At 47.4% G+C, this 21,360-nt stretch overlaps 1 protein-coding gene across 1 annotated transcript; it reads left to right on the forward strand.

The window, feature by feature from the left end:
• Positions 1 to 4,482: 4,482 nt before the first annotated feature.
• Positions 4,483 to 11,959, forward strand: Sfrp2 (secreted frizzled related protein 2). The gene is made up of 3 exons (XM_075950819.1): positions 4,483 to 5,246; positions 7,393 to 7,473; positions 10,811 to 11,959. The coding sequence occupies exons 1-3, from the start codon at positions 4,745 to 4,747 to the stop codon at positions 11,113 to 11,115; spliced, it is 888 nt and encodes a 295-aa protein (XP_075806934.1). The 5' UTR covers positions 4,483 to 4,744; the 3' UTR covers positions 11,116 to 11,959.
• Positions 11,960 to 21,360: the final 9,401 nt, after the last annotated feature.

Here is a 21,360-nt window from a genome sequence, read left to right on the forward strand (position 1 = left end):
CATCAAGTCAGGCATGGAAAAGCTCGGTTTTGTCCTTCGGGGATCATTGCTTCAGATGCCTCTGAGTGCAGCCCAGGTCTCTATTGTCCCTCCTGGTAAAAACTGCACGTGAGCCTGACCCCCACCCCAGTAGGTCTCCTCCAGGCAGCCAGCCAATTTCCCTGGTCTGTTCCCATGACTGGTTTTCCGAGGTTGGAGCTGAGGTCCTTGAAATCTTAAACAAAACGCTGTTCAGTTGTTAGCATCTTCTTAGCCCTCTCTAAATTCCTGGGGTGAGAAGCGCCTTTTCCGGGCTTTAGCGCCTGTCTTCCCTGTGCCCGCTCCGGAAGCTTCCCCTGGAGTGGGGACCGTGTCCTTGCTAGTGATAGGACGAAACGGAGTGTGAGAAATGAAGTCTTTGTTCCTCCAAGCACCAAAAGCCATCCTCTTGAGCAAACGGGAAAAAGTGTAAAGGATCTCAAAGTTTCCCCCGCGAGAGGGAAGCAACCATCTCTATCTAGAGGCAATCTCTGGTTTGGGAAATGGCGCCCCCAGATGGCTACTGCGAATCTTGGAGAAAGACTTCGCCTTGGCACCTGGCAGCCTCACCAGAAGCCTGGGAAGACCTGGTATCCCGAAGAAGACAACACGCTTGTCTGGAAAGCCTGGAGTAAAAAGCAAGTGATGACCATTGCTGGAGACAACCAAAATGTTCAGGACCCTAAAGCAAGACAGCGATACCACTTACAGTGTGACCTGGTTCAGTACTTAACCCTTCTGTGCCTCAGTTTCCTTATAATTATGACAGCCCAAAAGCGTAACAATCAAAGCACTAGTTTGCCTTCCCAGTGACCATCAAGGTAAGTTTGCTTGCCACCAAGCCTGACCATCTGAGCTTTATCTCCGGGACCCGCAGGGTGCAAGGAGAGAACCGACTCTCTAAACCGACTTTCTAAACCGACTCCAATTGTGTGCTGTGGTCCAGCAACCCCCATAAATAAATGCGAGGGGGGAGTGTTTGTTAAAGATAATAATCACGGCCCCCAGCTGGGTGGCAGTGAGGATTCTTGGGGACAAGGTGACATTGATCATGCAGTTGCTGCCTCTTTTTATCTTCCTTGCAGGATTGTCCTACTGTGCGCTGCTCCAATATTATTCTTGGCTCCTAAACTGCTGTGAGCCTAACCCCTCCCCTCTCCCCCGCCGTGTATTTTAACAAGGAAACTGGAAACTTAGCACCCACATTCTTCCCTGTAAAGAAAGGACAGGCCAGTGGCGTGAACACTGGAGGGTAGGGGTGAGAAATTAGTGTCCATTTCAAGTCTGCCTCCTGCGTAGCCGGGAGCTGCGTAGTGGAAATTAAGAAACCAGCATACATGCGGCTTTCTCGCTTTCACTCCTTCGCAGGGCTTCGGTGGGCTTTCAGGATCGCATTCTCGAGTGCAGGAGGAAGCTCGCTTTCCCGGCATCCAGCCCACTCCGCGACCTTCGCAGGTGCTGGGCAGAACCGGGGTTGACAAGCTCCAAAACTTGGAGGTCCCCTAAGCATCTAAGTGTGAGAGCGAAGGTCTTCCCTTTCCAGAAATCTAGCAATCAGCAAAGGTTTAACCAAGCAACAGAGAGACTAGGGAAGCTTTCTTTGTCAGTCAAGATTCTTCAGCGCCCTAAAGACAGAGAAGACCAAACGGAGAGGCAGGACCAAACGCAGGAGCTGCGAGGGCTATTCTTGAGGCCTGCAGAGTTTGAGCAGAGGTTGTTCGCTGTGCCCTGGGGTATGGGGGCGTGGCGGAAGGGGACCTAGTGTGACTGGCGACCAGTAAGTAAGCAGCCTCCTCTAAGCAGAATGCCCGGTCTGGCACTGCCGATCGCAGTACAGGCACTGCTTGCTAAATAGGTGAGAATCAATGTAGCTTCTCTTCATGGAAGTAGGCAGGCAGTAGGCAGAAGAGGCTCAGCATGGACTCTCTGAGGCAAAGGCGCGCAGCTTTGCGTAAACTGTGAGGAGGGGGAGGAAACCTGTGAACCAGGGAGTCTCCCAGGAGCACTGAAGAGCCTGGGCTAACCTAGGCCCGCCAACTGCGTGCTTCTCCAGGAGTTCTAGCCCCCGGGCTACGTAAATTCACACAGAAACCCCGTGGGCACGAACACCTAGTATCATTGGGCGTGCCTTGCACACAGGCAATGATCCACTCTCTGCCGAAGGCTAATGCCCTGATCTCCAGCAGCTGGCTGGCCTCTCGGGCGAGCATCTCTCTCTCTCCTCTCTCTCTGTCTCTCTCTGTGTCTCCGTCTCTCTCTGTCTCTCTCTGTCTCTCTGTCTCTCTCTGTCTCTCTGTCTCTCTGTGTCTCCGTCTCTCTCTGTCTCTCTCTCTCTCTCTGTCTCTCTCTCTCTCTCTCTCTCTCTCTCACACACACACACACACACACACACACACACACACACACACACACAGGCGCTTGGCGGGTAGTGGACGAAAGGGACGGTGCACGACTCGAGATGGAGAAGAAAATGCAACTGGAGCCGGGTGGGGTCCAGGCCAAGTCGCACCGATGCTGGAAGGGTCTGAGACAGGCCTCCTGGGTTTCCACCCGCCTGACAAGCAGGCGCCTGGGAGTTAGACCTTGCTCTTGGTGACACTGGGGACTCCCGTAAGATTTCGGACGCCCCCTGGCGGCGAGCGGGACGGGAACAAGGTCCGCAAACAATGCCTAGGCCCCCGGGAGTGCGCCGGGCGCATGGGCAGCCTGCCGCTAGCTGGAACACAAAAGCGAGTGACTCAAACTAGGCGGATTGACTTTCGGCTTCTTGAGCTCCCACTCAGGGGTCTGAAGGCCCGAGATGACCCCATAGGAGTGCTTTGGGACCACGAGCAATGGATATTAGAGAGCCTTGAATCTCATCCCAGGGCCCAAGTCCTAGCATTTCAGCGTCCTAGCTCTGCCTAGCCGTTTGATTTAACCTGTTCGTGTTTACGTGACTTGTTTTCAACGAGTTTGTATCTGGGAGGACTTTTAAGCCTCTGGCCGCTTCGGTTGGACACAGAAAAGCTGCCCCGACCTTTCTTCAAGGGAGTAAGAAAAATGGAAGCTAGACCTTTGGAGACGCAGACAGTGCTCCTGCGTTGTCCATACCAGGAGTGGGTAGGAATAGCATATTGTTGGCATTCCATCACTCCTTTACCTCGTAGAGACTACGGGAGCCACAAAAAGTGCTGGCCACTGAGCCCCCAGTGCATCCTCCAGAAGGATGAGAACATAAATCGGGCAACAGTGATCAGGGCCTGCTGATGGCTCTAAGTGTCCAGGAAGCAATGTCCCTACCTACCTTACATATGAAAGAGGATCGCTTCCCGGGGCCGGGGGTCCCTACCCAGGACCTACAAGAGCCCACTGAAAAGGAAGCTGACCCTTAAGATCAGGGGTAGGTTTGGGAGAAGAAGCATCCCCCACACACTGTCTCTTAGTCCCCCTTACACTGGTTCGCTCCCTGGCCTAGCACCTTACTGTTCATGCTTAGTCTCCATCCTCTTACCGTTTACAGCCCTGCGGCACTAGGTTCCCTATTCATACAGAGCAGGGGATAGCCTGTTGGCTCACTTCTCACATCCGGTGACCAGGATGGTGTCTCTGGTTGTTACAGGATGAATGAGCCAATTGTGCGGAAGACATGCTTTTGGGAACCTCTAGGCAGGAGTCTCTCTGCCTTTTACCTTTCCAACCTGTTAACCTCCTGAAGCTAATATTCATAAGCCCAGTTATTGCTTCAGTGTCCTCTCCCGAGGCAATCCTGAGCTATTTATGTTTGAGAGCCCGTTCTGCCCTCAATTACGGAGTCCCTTCAGAAGGCAAAATCTCTTCTCCAAAACGGAGAGACCCTTGTGAGTCTGGCAAGTCCTCTACAATGACAGAATCCTATAGAAACCCCAGCAAAATAGCAACTCGATGCATCATTGCTCTTACGTTTTATGATTCAGAATGCATCGAAAGGCAGTGGAAATCCACTTCACCAGCCAGCCTGCTCCACTTCGGCTGAAAACGAAGTTCTCCCATGCAGCCTGGAGCATGCAGTCCTAGACTGGAACCGTGAGGCACAAAGAGCCCAGAGTTGCCGGTTCGTGGTTTCCCGGGGACACAATGCTGATACCAAGGACTGCGGAACATCAATAAGCGTGCAGGCCACGCACGCCATAAAACACGTTCCAGCCCAAACCCAGCCGCGAGGCTGCCAGCCTTGCTCCACGCGTGCCCCTAACTTTCGCTGCCTTGGCCTCACTCTCTGCTCGCGCAGTGGGACGCAGGGGCCTCGCTAGTCCGCTTGCAAGGGGGGCTGCCAGAGCGCGCGCAGTGGCTGCTGCATCGGGGAGGGGGCGCAGCCCGAATTTCCTGCCAGTTAGCGCGTGAGGGGCATTCTTAACGCAAAACCAGTTCCAGAAAGTAGTGACCTGCCTCCTCAGATTACTCCGGGCTGGCTCCTCCCTAGCTCCCCACTCCACCTCCAGATTTGCATAAAAAAGGCCAAGAAAACTCTGGCTGGGCCCCAACCGCCACTCACTCTGCTCCCCCGGGTCGAGCCCCCCGGAGCTGTGCGCGGGCTTGCAGAGCCTTGCCCGCACCGACTTCCCAGCGTTCAGCTTCGCGCCTTCGTGGTGCCGGCTTTCCAGACCTCACGAGCAGGTCCGGGACGAACTCAGGCTCCGGCTGCCTCGCGCTTCCCCGACTCGGCTGCCTCCGCCCCCCCCCCAACCCCGGGGGTCGCAAGTCCAAGATGCCGCGGGGCCCTGGCTCGCTGCTGCTGCTAGTCCTTGCCTCGCACTGCTGCCTGGGCTCGGCGCGTGGGCTCTTCCTCTTCGGCCAGCCCGACTTCTCCTACAAGCGCAGCAACTGCAAGCCCATCCCGGCCAACCTGCAGCTCTGCCACGGCATCGAGTACCAGAACATGCGACTGCCCAACCTGCTGGGCCACGAGACCATGAAGGAGGTGCTGGAGCAGGCGGGAGCCTGGATTCCGCTGGTTATGAAGCAGTGCCACCCAGACACCAAGAAGTTCCTGTGCTCGCTCTTTGCCCCTGTCTGCCTAGACGACCTAGACGAAACTATCCAGCCCTGCCACTCTCTCTGCGTGCAGGTGAAGGATCGCTGTGCCCCGGTCATGTCCGCCTTCGGCTTCCCCTGGCCCGACATGCTGGAATGCGACCGTTTCCCGCAAGACAACGACCTCTGCATCCCCCTCGCTAGCAGCGACCACCTCCTGCCGGCGACAGAGGAAGGTAAGCCTTCCGTCTTAGTTCCACCCACTCCCAACTAGCCCGAGGTGCTAGGACTGGGGGCGGGGAGACCCCGTAGCCTCCACTCCACACCCTGGTTAGTCCCGGCTGGGGGTTTCAGTCTTAGAGATGGCTGAAGCTCCCTCCCTGCCCTGATCTGCTGCCATATGGTGTACCAAACATGAGCTATTCAGCTCCTTGCCAAAACGCCTCTCTGGTTATAACAGCTCCCCTTAGGGAGTTAAGAAAGTCAAACGAAAGTGCCAATTCTTGTTTGGAGATGCTTGCTCTGTGGCCACGCTTCTGAAAGCGTTTAGCATGGCCGGGTACTGGGGATGAACACCCAGGCCAGAGGATTCTGCTTAGCCCTTCTCTTCACGTTCTTGTCCCACTGGACAAAAACCCACGATACACACCGATCGCCCTTTGAGCTACTTTTTGTCCTTTGCCAATTTAGGTCTCGGAGATAAAGTGAAGACTGGCTGAGAGCGAGTGGAAGCCTGGATGTCGGTTTTAACTGCCCAGGTGATGGAGAAAGAGAGGATAAAGGGAATCTCCAGGATTCGTCTTTTTGTTACTATCAGCATTTATCTGAGGAGTGGTTTTAATTAGCTGGAGAAAATCATGCAAAAGAGTTCCCTCAAGTTTTTAGAAAACAGAGAGAAGTTCATAGGCAAACACCATCAAAGCAATGAAAACCTCATGGGCGCTTGCTATTTTTCCTGAAAGGAAAAAGTATACAATGTGTCTGAGCTGATTTAGGCCCTCTAAAATAGAAAGGGGCTCCTAATCCCTCTCCCGGATCCAGCAGCATCTCCCTTTCAATCTCTAATTGTTTTCCTGCAGACATCATTAGTCGAAGAAAATACAAAGTTGTTTAGCAATCTTTCCTGGCAGGCACCATGAGTCTGCAATCATCTTATTGGTTAGGTTTCTAATTTATTGCAAATGTTTGGCATTTTTCAAACATTTGTCCAACATATACCAGAGTAACCAATACAGGTTGGTGGCATTTCATAGACATTCTGAGCCCTCCCCAGTGGAAGTGTGTCTCTCAGGATGGGGAGAGCTGAGGCAGTTTTGTGTGGGTTGCTTTTGGTAAACTAGGTATTTTCTGCAAAATACACTTTCTTCCTTCAAAATAAGCCCATATGCCTGCAAATTCTGCTCTTTGGTATTTTTAAAATAGGGTATCTTTTCTATTATGAGTCACGAAGGGGTGTGTGTGTGTGTGTGTGTGTGTGTGTGCGCGTGCGCGCATGTGTGTGAAAATTCAATTGCATACTAGTGAAAACCTATATAATTGCATTCAAATTTTAAAGACAACATTAGGCATGTTTATAAATCAGCGGAAAAAATGTTTTCTTCTTTTTCATGAGCATGTGTTCTCTTATAACAGTCTTAGGCCCATAGCTGTGTGAACACACAGAATCCCTGGCCCTCTGCTCAGACAAAGCTCACAGAAAGTTTTCCTTCCTCTGGATCAGCTAGTCTTGGGGTTTGTTTGCTTGCATAGGATAGGCAACAAGCTCCTGTACCAGGGATCTGGAGGGGAATAAGTCAGTCAAACACAAACTTGGCAGGAAGGAAGGTGAAGGGGAGCCAGTGAGAGCTGGCTGTTGGAATTACTGAGATGTGCTTCCAAGATGCAAACGCTAGCCATCCCACCCGGCCCAGAGGAGAAAATTTATGCAAAAGATTCCCCCAGACTAAGCTCCCTGCTGAGCAGGAGGGGTTTTCTGCCAGTCCTACAGATTAGAACCTAGAACCATCTCTCTACCGTACTTTATGGTCATACATCTTCCCAGTCCCACCGGGGTTTGGATCTTCTGGTGCTTTCTAAACAGATACTCGGGAATGACTGACTTCATCCCAGAAGTGAGGAGAATGAACTGAAAAGCTGCAGCCTCTGGGTCATCTTGCAGCACCCACAGATCCACTGTCCGCGACTCCCTTTTGGTTTGGGGGACAGTGCTGTTAGGCAGGATGTGCAGTCATTCTATTTCGCCCAACCAGAGATGGAAAGTGTAGCACTTAGCAACGAGGGGCCCTATTTTTATAGAGGAGGCAGAAGCAGGGTCACATGGGACAATGGGCGCCTGCTGCCCTGTTGAAGCAGACTCACTGAAGCCCTTTCTCACGTTTCCAGCTCCGAAGGTGTGTGAAGCCTGCAAGACTAAAAACGAAGATGACAATGATATCATGGAAACGCTTTGTAAAAATGATTTTGGTAAGTAACTGACACCGGCTGCAGACTCCACAGCCATTCACTGGCTGGGGAAAGCTAAAGTGTAGACCAGGATGCAGTCTCCAGATATGGCTAGGTGGCACATGATCACCTCGCCTGCTCCCTAGGAACTGCCTGGTTCTCAGTTCTCATCGTGTCTGTCTCGTACTGACTCACCCTGGATCATGTTCCGTTTCCTTAAACAATAATCGGATGGAAATTTCTCAAATTGCCGATGCCCAATGGCTAACTTCTAATCTCTCTTTGGCTTGTGTGTGTGTGTGCATGCCAAAGCACAGAATCTTGTGCGGCGTATCTTTCTCAGTTGCTTGAGAGGTGCGCCAAAAACGAGAAAGCACGCGTGACCCTCAGCAAAATAGATTCAAGCCCCTAAACTGGCCCCTAATAAACACTTGCTCTGGCACCAAATGAAAATATTTCCACCCTCTTTGTAGCGCAGAGTGACACATTTATCACCGTTTTACAAAGAGTCGGAAAAGAAGAAAGTTTTCCAGGTTAGGTGATGCTGTCGCTCGTGGGACAGACGAAGTAGGACTCTAGGAGCTCACATTAAGTTGCGCTCCTAAGGGGGTTATAGGAGGAAAAACAGAATTTCTTCGCAGAGAACACCACTTGGACCTACTTACCGTCCTCAAGTCCCCAGGGGAAGGGAGGAGACAAGCTAGACACGGAGGCAAAGCCAGAATCAGAATCAGGCATGGCCAAGGACTTTACCCAGAATGCACTGCTGTTTTAATCCTCCAATGAACAGGCATCCTTGGTTGTATTAGAGGGATGGGTATCCCTTAAGGGTATCGTTCAGTCAGATTTTGCAAGTTATTGGTGAGTATAGAAGGCCACTGGCTCACCAAGCCACACGGATTCTAAGAGATCCATATTGACATTTCTGAAGACTCAGCAAACCCTGAGGGCTGGGGAAACTGGGCCAGGCTGCCCCTGTCAACAACGACCTTGCCACCCTGAAATCTCAGGCCATCGTGTCTCAGGAAGTGTCCTGAGTCGAGCCGTGCCCGGTTCCTGACCTATACCCGACACAGGAGAGACTTGACACTGTCGAGGGAGGAGACCAGCAGCGCTAGAGTTCCAAGTCCTTTCCCACGGGAGGAATCACACAAGGGGCCCATCATGTTTCCTATGTCTATATTCAAACATACAGACCTCAAACTATCACAGGGCCAGGCATTCAGTGGTGGGCAGTGTTCAGTCTCAAGAGTCTTACAAGTCACAATCCTTTACTGCCACAAGGCAGATGATTATTTAGTGAAATTTATGAATCTGAAATATTTTCTCCTGGCAGCTTATGCTCTTTGTGTACACACATAAGATTTCTCTTCTGACTTTCATGGGACTCCAAAGCAGATACATGTAGGAGACCACACACGCACGTACGCACATACACGCCACTTGCTTGCTCTGAGGGAAAATGCTATACGAAGGTCTGGGACAAAGAAGCAGTGTGAGTGTGCCATACGGTGCAGCAATCAGGAGCGCTATCCTCTGTCCCCTATGGGGACAGTGAGGGAGTGTTTCATTTTGTCTCTGTTCTTTGGGGAGGTAGCAGATGGAGCAGCTGAGCAATGGAGCTGACTGAACTTGCAGCGTCCAGGCACACAGCACTTCCCACCCAAACCACGCATTTGAAACTGAGGGATGAAAAGCCCCTCCTTACCTCCACAGGGCAGGTTAGGTCACCTCTAACTGCTCCCACCCCCATATACAGCATGCCACTGGGTGGGGACTGTCACAGGTGCCTCCTGCCACATCCTGTATCCCCAGCCATACCTTCCAGAGCAAGAATGTTATTTGGGGCCTTTAATTCCCTATGTTTTATTTCAGCTTCAAGTCTAAGGAAGAACCCCATTTCCCTCATGACATGTTTTAGAGCTAAAGAAGGGTAGTTAACATGCTTCCAGCTCAAAATGATAATTCTTCTGGGGTTGACACTCAGGAGTGTACCATTGACAAGGTGAAGCCTTGCACTGGCCTCCTCTGTGTTAGAGACTACACTCTTTGCTAATGTACAGTCGGTTCCCATGGTGGCCTCTCATCCCCTATTAGAATCACAAGAACATGTGACATTTCCGCACGGTTTAGTCCTTAAACTCTGAGGGGTCAGCACTGCGGGTCAGATGAGAACCATATCAGACAAAACCTACTCACCAAGCCACAGCACCCTTGCTTTACTGAGTTCAGTACCCATCATTTCCTTTCTGGCTGGAGAGTCAGCTCAGTGGAATTCCCTGTCTGAATTATTTTTAAAAGGAGAAGAAAACCTCAAAGACATCCACACACAAAATTCTCCACTATTACTAATTTAAACAATGCATTAAACCCATCAAAGTTGGGGAGTCATACACGCGTGTCATCTGTTACAGCTGTCGGTGGTACCAGGAGTCTTAGGACTCTGGAGTGGAGCTTAATGCTTCACAAGGACGGGGATCTGACGTTGCCTCCGAAGAACATGGTGGTAGTGCAGACAGAGGTTTGGGGACTGAGCTGGGACACAGCTACCTGGGTGGCCTGGGACAAGTCATAGCCACTTCTCTAAATTTGCATCTTTGTGTACTAATGAGCTTTTAATGGGATGACCCTTTCTAACCTGAAAATTCTATCCTTTTCCTGCATGTGTGGAGTCCTGAAATTTAATCCCAGCGTGTGTATTTCCCAAAGCAGTGTTCGTGGCTATAAAATGTGTCTTTTATAGTAAACAACGTACTTTTTGGTCTCAACGTTCTAATGACTCTACATACACATTTTGGAAAGAGTACATACGTGATCTGTAAATGCCTTGGCCTTGGCCGGGCAAATGAGAGCACATGAGGATGAAGTCTTCAGAAAAACTTTTATGGCTAAACATGTTGTGCTCTTAAAAAGGAGACTTGCATACTTTTCGTCCTTGTTACTTTTCCCAAATCAAAAGCAGCTGCTAGGTCCACTCTCCTTCCCCTGTAATCTGTTCTTCAGAAAGCGGTGACTGTGTACCATTTCCTCACAGGTTTGTCCAGAAACCTCTGTGACAGAATAAGCCCAGTTTAACCTTTACAGCCTGGGAGACTCATGTTTCACCCAAGAGTTCGGCTTGTCTCCCCATGCTGAAGTCTCTTCCAGTAGGGGAGTCGTTTGCTGAGGGCGGCATGAGGCACATGCCAAGAGGCTTACCAACACAAAAGCTTCTTCCAGACCCTTGTCTTTTTGGTTATAGGACTCTCCTCTTCCTCCCACAGGCCAAGAACAGAACAGACAGCCAAGCTAACACTACCCGGCTCTCCCTCATCATAACTCATGTTCTATGTTGTCCCCGCCCCTCTTGTCTTTGCAGCACTGAAAATCAAAGTGAAGGAGATAACCTACATCAACAGAGACACCAAAATCATCCTGGAAACCAAGAGCAAGACCATTTACAAGCTGAACGGCGTGTCTGAAAGGGACCTGAAGAAATCGGTGCTGTGGCTCAAAGACAGCCTGCAGTGCACCTGTGAGGAGATGAACGACATCAACGCGCCCTACCTGGTCATGGGACAGAAGCAGGGTGGGGAGCTGGTGATCACCTCGGTGAAACGGTGGCAGAAGGGCCAGCGAGAATTCAAGCGCATCTCCCGCAGCATCCGCAAGCTGCAGTGCTAGTTTGCTAGTGGGCCCTGGGCTCGGTGGACCACTTCCGCTCTGCGAACTGACTTCCGGTTTCCCAAGCACAGTCCTGAAAGCTCCGGCCCCAACTTGGAGCAGCTTGTCCTGCCTCTTGCATGTGTGTATCCCTAATGTTTCCTGAGTTATAAGGCCCTAGGAGGCCCCGGGAACGGATAGCTGTTTTCACATAGAGCGAAATCCCATCCAGATCTTGTAGAAATATCCAAGCTAATAAAATCGTGACTCTTTTTATGAAGTTTGAAAACAGCTCGTTTTAAGGTTAGTTTTGAGTAAGTAGTGCCGTGACCTGAGGGGCATCCCCCCTCTGGTCAGTCCGTTGGTTTGTTCTGTGCACTAAGGTTGCCATGCCAGGCAAATTGTTTCATTTTTCTCTGTGTTCTACCCTTGTGGGCCCCAGACTTGGTTGAGATAAAGCTGGCTGTTATCTCGACATCTTCCTCTGTTCCAGCCTCGGCGTCTACGTCTTAAGGGACGCTTCATCGCTCCTTTCACACCCTCATTGCCTTCGCCCGTTGCATGCCTCCCATCCCAGCTACAGAACTTCAGTTTATGAGAGTACAATTAACCACTCCTCGTTGCATGAAAGCGTCACATAAAGGACGAAGCAAATGCAGTCTTAGAAATTGGCTTGAGCATTTTAAACTTTGTTTAAAGCATTTTTTACTCTCTTTTTCATATTTGCAAATTAAATCATTGTAGCTTACTTGTAATATACGTAGTAGTTTACCCGGAGAAGTTGTAAAAATATTGCTTTAACCAACACTGTAAATATTTCAGATAAACATTATATTCTTTGTATATAAACTTTACATCCTGTTATACCTAGTCTTTGTCTTCTGTCATGCCCTCTTTGACCAAGGAGCTGGGAGGGAGGCCTGAGGCCCAGCCGTCCCTCCAGCACGTTGACGCACCCAGCTACTGCAGAATTTGATCAGGAATCTCCTCTTCCTTCGTTAGCATGTACCTCACCTCTTAGCCAGAATTCATCACTGCAAACCCCAGAGGCTTGAAGGCTCTTGTTGGCCCTTCTCAGCAGTTCAGTTACGTGCAATGCGACTCTGACCTGCAGGGGCCACAGGCTTCAGAATCCTGCTGCTCCCTGCAGGAGATTCTTACTGTGAGAAAGCAGCCCTTGTGGACATGGTAATTCCGTCCCCAGGTAAACTCTGCCCCCTGAGGTAAAAAGGCACGATTTGGAGGACATGACTGGAAGCCAGGATTAAGGGAGAGGGTGCTGAAAAACAGAAGAGTCAAACAGACGGCCATAAATGCCTGCCTCAATCCATGGCGGCCACTATGACAGTAGCTTAGACTGGGTGGTTAAAGTCAACAGAAATCTATTTCTTAAGGCTCTGGCACTCGGAGAGGTCAAGGAGCCAACAGATTCAGTGTCTGATGAAGACTCTGCTTCATAGATGGCTCCTTCTCACTGTCTCCTAACGTGGCAAAGGGAGTGAAAACCTAGCCTGGAGAAGCTTAAACATTTAAAAAAGAAGACTAGCCTCAACAGAGAAGGTAAGGATTATATAATTATAGATCCCTAGGCAGCTCATGCCTCTTTCCTTTAATAAATAGCTCAAGATGGGATTTGCTCTATAAAAACAAACCTAAGTGTTTTTTGAGTGGCACTTCCCAGCTCACAAAGGATAAAAAGCGATACTTATAAACACAGTTCAGTGGACTCAAATTCACAGCACAGGGGGCTCAGCTACCCAAAAATACTCCCCATTCCCCCCTACTCCCTGTTCCTCATCGAACAATGATCTGTCTGAATACTTCCAGCACATACACTATCAGGTTTTCAATGTTCTATAGTGAAATGTTTCCATTGAAAATCAAATCCAAGCATAAGCCCTTGACACTGCCCTTTGCCCTGTATTTACCTTATGCAGTTACTGAGTCTGCAGGATTGAACCGTGTGATGTTTGTCTGTGAAACACATTGTGTATGTACAAAGTAATTTATTAACTCAGCAAATATTTACTGATCGCCAGTTATTGGACAGTGGCTCATTCATTAATAAATATACATCAAGCGTATATCCACAAGCCAGACACTTATCTAAGTGTGGATGCAGCAGTTCTGCCCTAGTCCAACTTTGTTCTAGAGGAATTATACCAGATTCCGGTGATACAAGCACAGGCACACCGGGTGTCAAAGAGACCTGTCCATCGCCTTCAGGGATGGGCAGATGAGAGAACAGCTAACAAAAGCAGAAAGCAGAATGCTTGACTCATTCGAGAAATGTCAGTGGCTTATACCAGAATGCCGTCTATTAAGACAGTTAAGAGAGACCGCACTGCCTACAGTGGTTAATTTAATCTGTTAGCTCTACTGGATGGGGAAATGCCTAGTGCATTAGTAAACCCAGCTCTGGGCATCTGGAGTGACGTCATGTGTGCTCTGATTTAATCCTTGACAGGTACATAATATGATAGCATTATCAGGAAGTGGTGAGAGGCAAGACATGGCAGGAGTTGAAAGAGAGCAGTAAGAGGTCACAGGGAAGGTGTCTTGAAGGCTGCATCTTACTTGGCCTCTTCCTGTATCTCCTTTCCCTGATTTCTGGCTGCCATGATTGAACTGCCCTACACCACCGTGCCCTCCCCACCATGGTAGAGCGAACCCTCTAAAACAGTGAACAAACAGAAACCCTCTTCTTTCTTTCAGGTTGTCTGTGTCAGGCAACAGAGAGAAGCACAGCACTGTCCCTTCTGGGCCTATCTGACCCAAAGACTCCCCGCCTTGCTACTCCAGGATGCCATCTAGACACAGAAGCCACCTTCCTTTTCTAAGTGATGGTAACCATGCCTGGAAGACTTTCTGGTGTGAGGACGGCCACACCACTTGCTCCTCCGATCCTACTTGCCCACGACCTGCTAAGCCTGCAGGATCCACCGTGATAGCATCAGCTTCTGCTCTGATCCTTTCCTGCTTTGCTCTGAAATCCATGAACTCATGACACAAGAGCGGTCGAGCATCCTCCAGGTCAGCTAACACAGGAGACAGGACCAACCTCAGCCAACCTGAAAGGATTACCCACAATCATCGTGGGTGGAAGGAGGAATGAGGGCAGAGGAAGTTTGAGAACCTTGCAAAGACGTGGGAGTCCATCCACTCCGAGATGCGTCTGAAACTGTAAGCAAGTGCCCTTTGTGAGCCCAACTTTTCATTCTTTTGGATATGCGTCAACAGGGTACAGCTGGTGATTCATACGGCCACTGCGCGTTTAGAATTTTGAAGATCTGTCAAACCATTTTCCAAAGCGGTTGCGTTTTACAAGGCTGCTTGTAATTCAAGAGGAATTTCACATCGTCACCCGAACTTGTCATTATCTGGCGTTTTCCTGCCAGCCAGCCATTCCGATGGGTGTGAAGCTGCGTTTCGCTGTGGCTTTGACCTGTATTTCCCTACTGATTTTTGATGGCATCATGATCCACGCCAGCCCCAAAGCATAAACAACCCCACAGTTTATGATTTGTGAACTGAATGTGGTGTGTTCCTGGGGTGGAATATTATTCATCCCCCGAAAGCAGTGGCGTGCTGAGGCATGTTACATGTATGATGTATGAGTATCGGAAGCAAGGCACTGGCATGTGAGGCACCGAAGTCGAGCAAATGCTTTGTTGACTCCCATGGGAGGCCTTGCCCTTTCTGAGGAGTAAATGGGAGGGGGTAGGAAGGAGGTGGGGAGGGAATAGGAGGAGAGGAAGGAGGAGAAACTGTGGTAAGTATGTAAAATAAATTAAAAATTCAATAAAAATATGAAAAAGATGCCAGGCAAAAGCCCATATAATTTAGAGTTGCATTGATGTATTGTTGGACTAGATGTGCAAACATCAGGGAGGAGTTGCTCCAGACACCACTCTCCCAGGTGCAATTGATGCAAAAGCAAGAGGATTTTTATTCTGTCATGACAGGGCCCTTCAGGTTCGGGATATGAAAGACATCCGATAGCTGTTACAGTCCATCTTTTAAAGCAAAATCTCATTGAAGCACAATGAAATCTGTTGTGGATATCTTGCCAATGATATAAATGACCCTTTGTTCACTGTGTCCACACTATGCACTACCCATATGCTAATCCTTTAATAACCCCTTCAGTTATTAAAGCCACTGAGGATACCCTGTGGCCTTTTACTGTTTGGTGCTATCCACAGTCTCAGGAATCCACCGTGTTTTGGAATGCCCCCCCTCAAGCACAAAGGGGAACCATTCTACATAGCGACACCTTGAACTCTAAGCAATCTAGCATTGAAGAGGACAGAAAGGCCTGGGAGAGCGAGGCGTCGAGGGAGATGCATTGCCATTGGAGTCTGGGGAAGAGCAGGGAGGAACGGAAGCTGCCAGGCCCTGGAATGAGGGGCTGTGCTTCCACAGACTCAAATGGGGAAAGCAGAAGTTTCTGCCAGCAGAGGGGAGGCCTGAGAGCCCTAAGGTGTAGGCATGACATGAAGTTTCAGGAATGGGGATGCAGCTCAGAAGCAGAGAGCTTGCCTAGCACACAGGAAAGCCTGGTTCTACCCCAGTGAAAGTAAGGATATCGCTAGTAATAATAATTTTCAGCTATTTGCATGGGTAGGAAGCAGAGTAGATCAAACGTGTGTTAGAAGTCAAAACTAACAGCAGCCTCCTGTAGTTGAGTCTATAGCTGACCTTGTTTAAGAACATTCTTATTTTTCTTTCATAAGAATAAGACTTTGGGGCTGGAGAGATGGCTCAGCGGTTAAGAGCATTGCGTGCTCTTCCAAAGGACCCGAGTTCAATTCCCAGCAACCACATGGTGGCTCACAACCATCTGTAATGAGATCTGGTGCCCTCTTCTAGCCTGCAGGCATATATGCAAACAGAATATTGTATCCATAATAAATAAATAAATATTTAAAACAAAAAAGAACAAGACTTTGGTGGAACAGAGCTGTGGTGTGATTCTGGCAATTAATCCTGAAGTACAGGAGCTATGAGGGCAGGTCCTAAATACAGACCCCACACCACAGCCTCGGGGGCAGGAGCTATGAGGGCAGGTCCTAAATACTGACCCCACACCATAGCCTCGGGGCAGGAAGCTGGGACAGCCTGGGTGTTTCTAAGCATTCTCTTTTGATCCTGCTGTAAGCTGGTGACAAGCACCACAAGGGATGCTTCTGAGGACGAAAAGACCTCAGACCCCAAGGCCTGGGCAAACTGTGAGTGTTTGAGAAAGACCAGCTCTTTTTATGGCTGGGTCAATGGACTAGTTTGCCTGGGATGGGCTGTCTGGCTTCTAACTGAGTGAAGAGGAGACAACGTTAAAGGCACTGGCAAAAAGAAAACAGGGTGAGGGGAGGGACAGGAGCCCCAGGGAGGACTGAAATGTGGTTCTCCCTCCCACTGAGGGGCCCCTGCACTCAATAAACTAGAATGACCCTGGCTGAACTTCCAAGCTTGGAACTACGACCGCTTTTTAAAAGGAGTTCTTCTTTCTCAAGATCAATTGTTCAGCAGAACTGAAAAGCTTGCCCTCGGAAGAGCCTCGGTCCTAAAAACCTGCAGGGCAAGCCATTAAAATCAGGAATGTGGCATTTCTCCTAGGGTGCGGGCACACCACACCCACCCCTGTCACTGTAGAAAGCCTGCTGCCCTCTTGTCTAAACGACCCAGAAACCGGAGAACCTGAGAGCCAGGGGTCTAGCTAGCATTATTGAAAGGAACTGGCTGTTACATGAACCTTAAACCACATGGCCTTTGGTTGTGAGGCTGCCCTGGGCCAAGAGCTGTTTGTTAACGCTGTCGGGCCCCAGCTTACAAACAGACCGCGTTCCCAACGTGCATTTGCAAGGCTGTGGTTTGAAAGGCAGAATGCATTTTTCCGCATAGATGCAGGTTAGAGATGGCAATTAGGGCTGCAGGCCAGCATCGAGGGAAACACAAGGACATGCACACATGTGCATGTGCGGGCAGGGGCATGTGCATGCACACACCACACACACACACACACACACACACACACACACACACACACACACGGCTCTAAGAGGGTTAGGGCCTGTATGGGGAAAAATACCAACCAATAGTGTCACAGTACCAATAACAAAAAACCAGATAAGCAATAAAGTTGAGTATCTTTCCTTTGCACTGGTTTTCAATGTTTTAATAAAAGCAGACCTCCTCAAAAACAAAAACAGACAGCACCAAGGGGTCTGTACAGGCAGGCTTAGGGCTCAGGGAAAACTGGGACTATAAGGAAGAACTAGGGAGTTGGGGGCCAGACCAACTTGCAGGAAACTTGGTAATTCTTAAGTACCCAATGTCTACACCTAACAAAAACATGGTATCCACAAAAGCAGCCTGAGGGGAGATGAAATCGGAAGACTCAGCCTGGTCAAGCCTTCACAGCTGTTCCTTCACCTAAACTGGAGACTGTCTTCAGAGCCCCATCCTGTAGGCAATTAATCCCGCCGAAGCACAAGTTGGCCCCTGGCTCCCGGAATCCAAGTCCAGAACCCTAAGTGCTCATCCACACTAGTAACTGAGACCAGGCAAGCTGGTGCAACCGTAACCGCCAGGATGAGTTTGGATTTAATGCTCCCACCCCAACAGACACCTAATCTACCGCCTGCACTTTACCTCGGCTTTTCCAAGTGCCCAGCGCTGCACCTCACTGCATGCACCTGGTTCCTTTGTAACCACGTAGTTAGCTTAATGCTAATCAGTTACACATTTTCTGTCACTGTGAAAAAGAAAAAAAAAAGGAAAAGAAAGAACTAAATGGGAGGACAATTCATTTGTAAAAACAACGCGAAGGAGTTTTGCAAGACCTAACCATCAAGGGGCCTGCGGTTGGATTGACCTCAGAAAGCCAGGAGAAAGGAGGAGAATTAATGGGCAGAGAACGGGTAGAAAGGAGCTGGAATAAGTAGCTTAGTGCCTACGTGATTACTTGAGTGTTTCCCGGACACTACGCATCCACGCTAATGCAGCTCGCGACGACAAAACCTTTCATTTCTTCCGACTGCTTTGTATCCTCATCCATGTCTACTGACTCAGACCATTTTTAAACCATATTTGTTTTGAGTTTGGTTTGTGGCTTTTGTTTGTTTCTTTGTTTTGTTTTGTAGTATGTGAGCCCACACGGGCTAAGCAAGCAAGTGCTCTACTCTATACCCCCAGTCCTCTTTGAACTTTCTGTTTTGATGCGGGGTCTCAGGCAGTGTGAACTCACTCGGTATACTCTGGAGATTTGAACTTGTGATCCTCCTGCCTCGGCGGTGGCACAAATAATAAAAACCCAGAGACGGATATTGGGGTTCAACCTGAAAGTCAGAAAAGCAAAAGAGTCAGCCACTAACTCTGGTTTTTGGTCATTCAATGGAGTATGGATATTTGTCATTGTTTAGGGAATGATGGTTACAAGTTATTATTGGTAATGGTCAGGGGAAAAAAAGCTAAACATAGGAAATTGAATTCAAGGTTCTTGTTTGGAAAAGAAAACAAGGGGGTATGGATATGATAGGATAAAATGGTAGATTATTGAATCTACTCTGAAAAGAAAAAAATGAATGATTCTATAAGATAAGATAGGGTAGATTATTGAATCTACTTCTAAAAAGCAACTACTAGTTTTAAATGTTTTAAATTAGATTGGACTTTTGTGTATTGTATACAAATTTGAGATTAATTTTGTTAAAACATACTGTACATGTGTTTCTAATCTTGTTCAAGGTATTATGCCTGTACAGCTCATTTAGCAATGTAAGGTAAATTTCTAGTCCTTGAAGGTTATTATTACCAACTGTTTAGGACAATAAGGAAATGCAGGTAAGTAATTAGTCACCTATTATAATCAAACTTGTAGTCACATTAGGCATGTTTTCAAGGTCAAACAAAGATATATTTTAGATAGACAAGTCATCTTCAAACACTTCAGAGATCTACAGAATATGACACTTAAGATGTTTTAATAACATAGGCTCTTTTTATGACAATGAGACATGTCTGCTCCTGGCAGTACCAATCTACTTCAGAGAAGATAATGGATATCAAAGATTGATCACTGGAGACACAGCCAATCAGAGCAAAAGATGGGTAGACAAGGTAAAAACACACTCAACACCACAAAGATCATAACGACACCAACAAAAACTAGTGACCTTACAACAGCAAGACTTAAACACCCAAATACAGATGAAGCAGAAGAAAATGACCTAAAAAATAGCTTTAGGAGAATGTGCAAGGCTCTTTAAGAGGAAATGAAAAATTTCCTAATAGAAATGGAGGAAAAAACAAACAAAAAGTTGGAAAAAATCAACAAATCCCATAAAGAAAAATCAAGAAAAAGTAATCAAACAGATGAAAGAAATGATTTAAGTCTGAAATAGAGACAATAAAAAAAACACAAACCAAGTTAGGAGATAATGATCAGGAACCACAAATGCAAGCATAAACAGCAGAATACAAGGGATGGAAGAGAGACTCTCCAGTGCTGAAAATACAATAGAAGAAATAGACTCATTGTTCAAAGAAAACATTAAATCTAACAAAAGCTTAACATAAAAACCCAGGAAATATGGGACACCATTAAAAGACCAAACCTAAGAATAATAGGGATAAAAGAAGAATTCCAACTCAAAAGTACAGAAAATATATTCAACAAAATCATAGAAGAAAACTTTCCCAATCTAAAGAAAGATATACAAATGAAGATACAAGAAGCTTACAAAACACCAAATAGACTGGATCAAAAAATAATCTCCCTAGCTATGTAATAATTATAACACTAAACATACAGAATAAAGAAAGAATATTAAGAGCTGCAAAAGAAAAAGGCCAAGTAACATATAAAGGCAGACCTATCAGAATTACACCTGACTTCTCAATGGAGACAATGAAAGCCAAAAGGTCCTGGTCAAGCATTATGCAGACATTAAGAGACCACAATGCAAGCTCAGACTACTATACCCAGCAAAACTTTCAATCAGCATAGAAGGACAAAACAAGATATCCCATGATAAAACCAGATATAACCAATACCTAGCCACAAACCCAGCCCTACACAAAGTACTAGAAGAAAAACTCCAACCCAAGGAAGTTGGCTATATCCACAAAAACACAGACAATAGATGATCTCACAGCAGCAAATATCAAAGAAGGGAAAACACACACACAATAACATCACCGACAATGAAAAGTAAATTAACAGGAGATAGCAATCACTGGTTATTAATATCCCTTAATATAAATGGAATCAACTCCCCTGTAAAAAGACACAGACTAACAGATTGGATACAAAAACAGAATCCATCCTTCTGCTGCATACAAGAAACACACCTCAACCTCAAAGACAGACATCACCTCAGAGTAAAGGGCTGGGAAAAAAATTTCAATCAAATGGACCTAAGAAACAAGCTGGTGTAGCTATCCTAATATCTAACAAAATAGACTTTAAAGTAAAATCCATCAAAAGAGACAAAGAAGGACATTTCATATTAGTCACAGGAAAAATCCATCAAGAGGAAATCTCAATACTGAACATCCATGTCTCAAATACAAGGGCATCCTCATGTGTAAAAGAAACACTACTAAAGCTTAAATCACAGTCAAACCCCACACACTAAGAGTGGGAGACTTCAACACCCCAGTCCCACCACTGGACAGGTCTGTCAGACAGAAAATTAACAGAGAAATAAGGGTACTAATAGGTACCGACATCTATAGAATAGCCATCCAAACCTAAAAGGACATACCTTCTCAGCACCTCTTGGAACCTTCTCAAAAATTTACCACATACTAGGTAACAAAGTATACCTCAACAGATACAAGAACAATTGGAATAATCCTATGTATCTTATCAGATCATCATGATTTAAAATTAGAATTCAAAAGCAACATTAATTTCAGAAAGTCCACAAACACATGGAAATTAAACAATACTAACCTGAATCATCAATGAATCAAGAAAGAAATGAAGAAATTAAAGACTTCCTAAAATTCAATGGACGTGACCACACAACATACCCAATTTATGGGACACAATGAAAGCGGTGTTAAGAAGAAAGTTCATAGCATTAAATGCCTACATAAATAAGCTGGAAAAACCTCACACTGATTTAACAGAACACCTGAAAACTCTAGAACAAAAAGAAGCAAACTCACCCAGGAGGACTAGATGGCAGGAAACAATCAAACTGAGAGCTGAAATCAACAAAATAGAAACAAAGAAAACAATACAAAGAATCCATGAGA

Source organism: Microtus pennsylvanicus, chromosome 16 (genome assembly GCF_037038515.1).
Source record: "Microtus pennsylvanicus isolate mMicPen1 chromosome 16, mMicPen1.hap1, whole genome shotgun sequence".
NCBI classification, from domain to species: Eukaryota; Metazoa; Chordata; class Mammalia; order Rodentia; family Cricetidae; genus Microtus; species Microtus pennsylvanicus.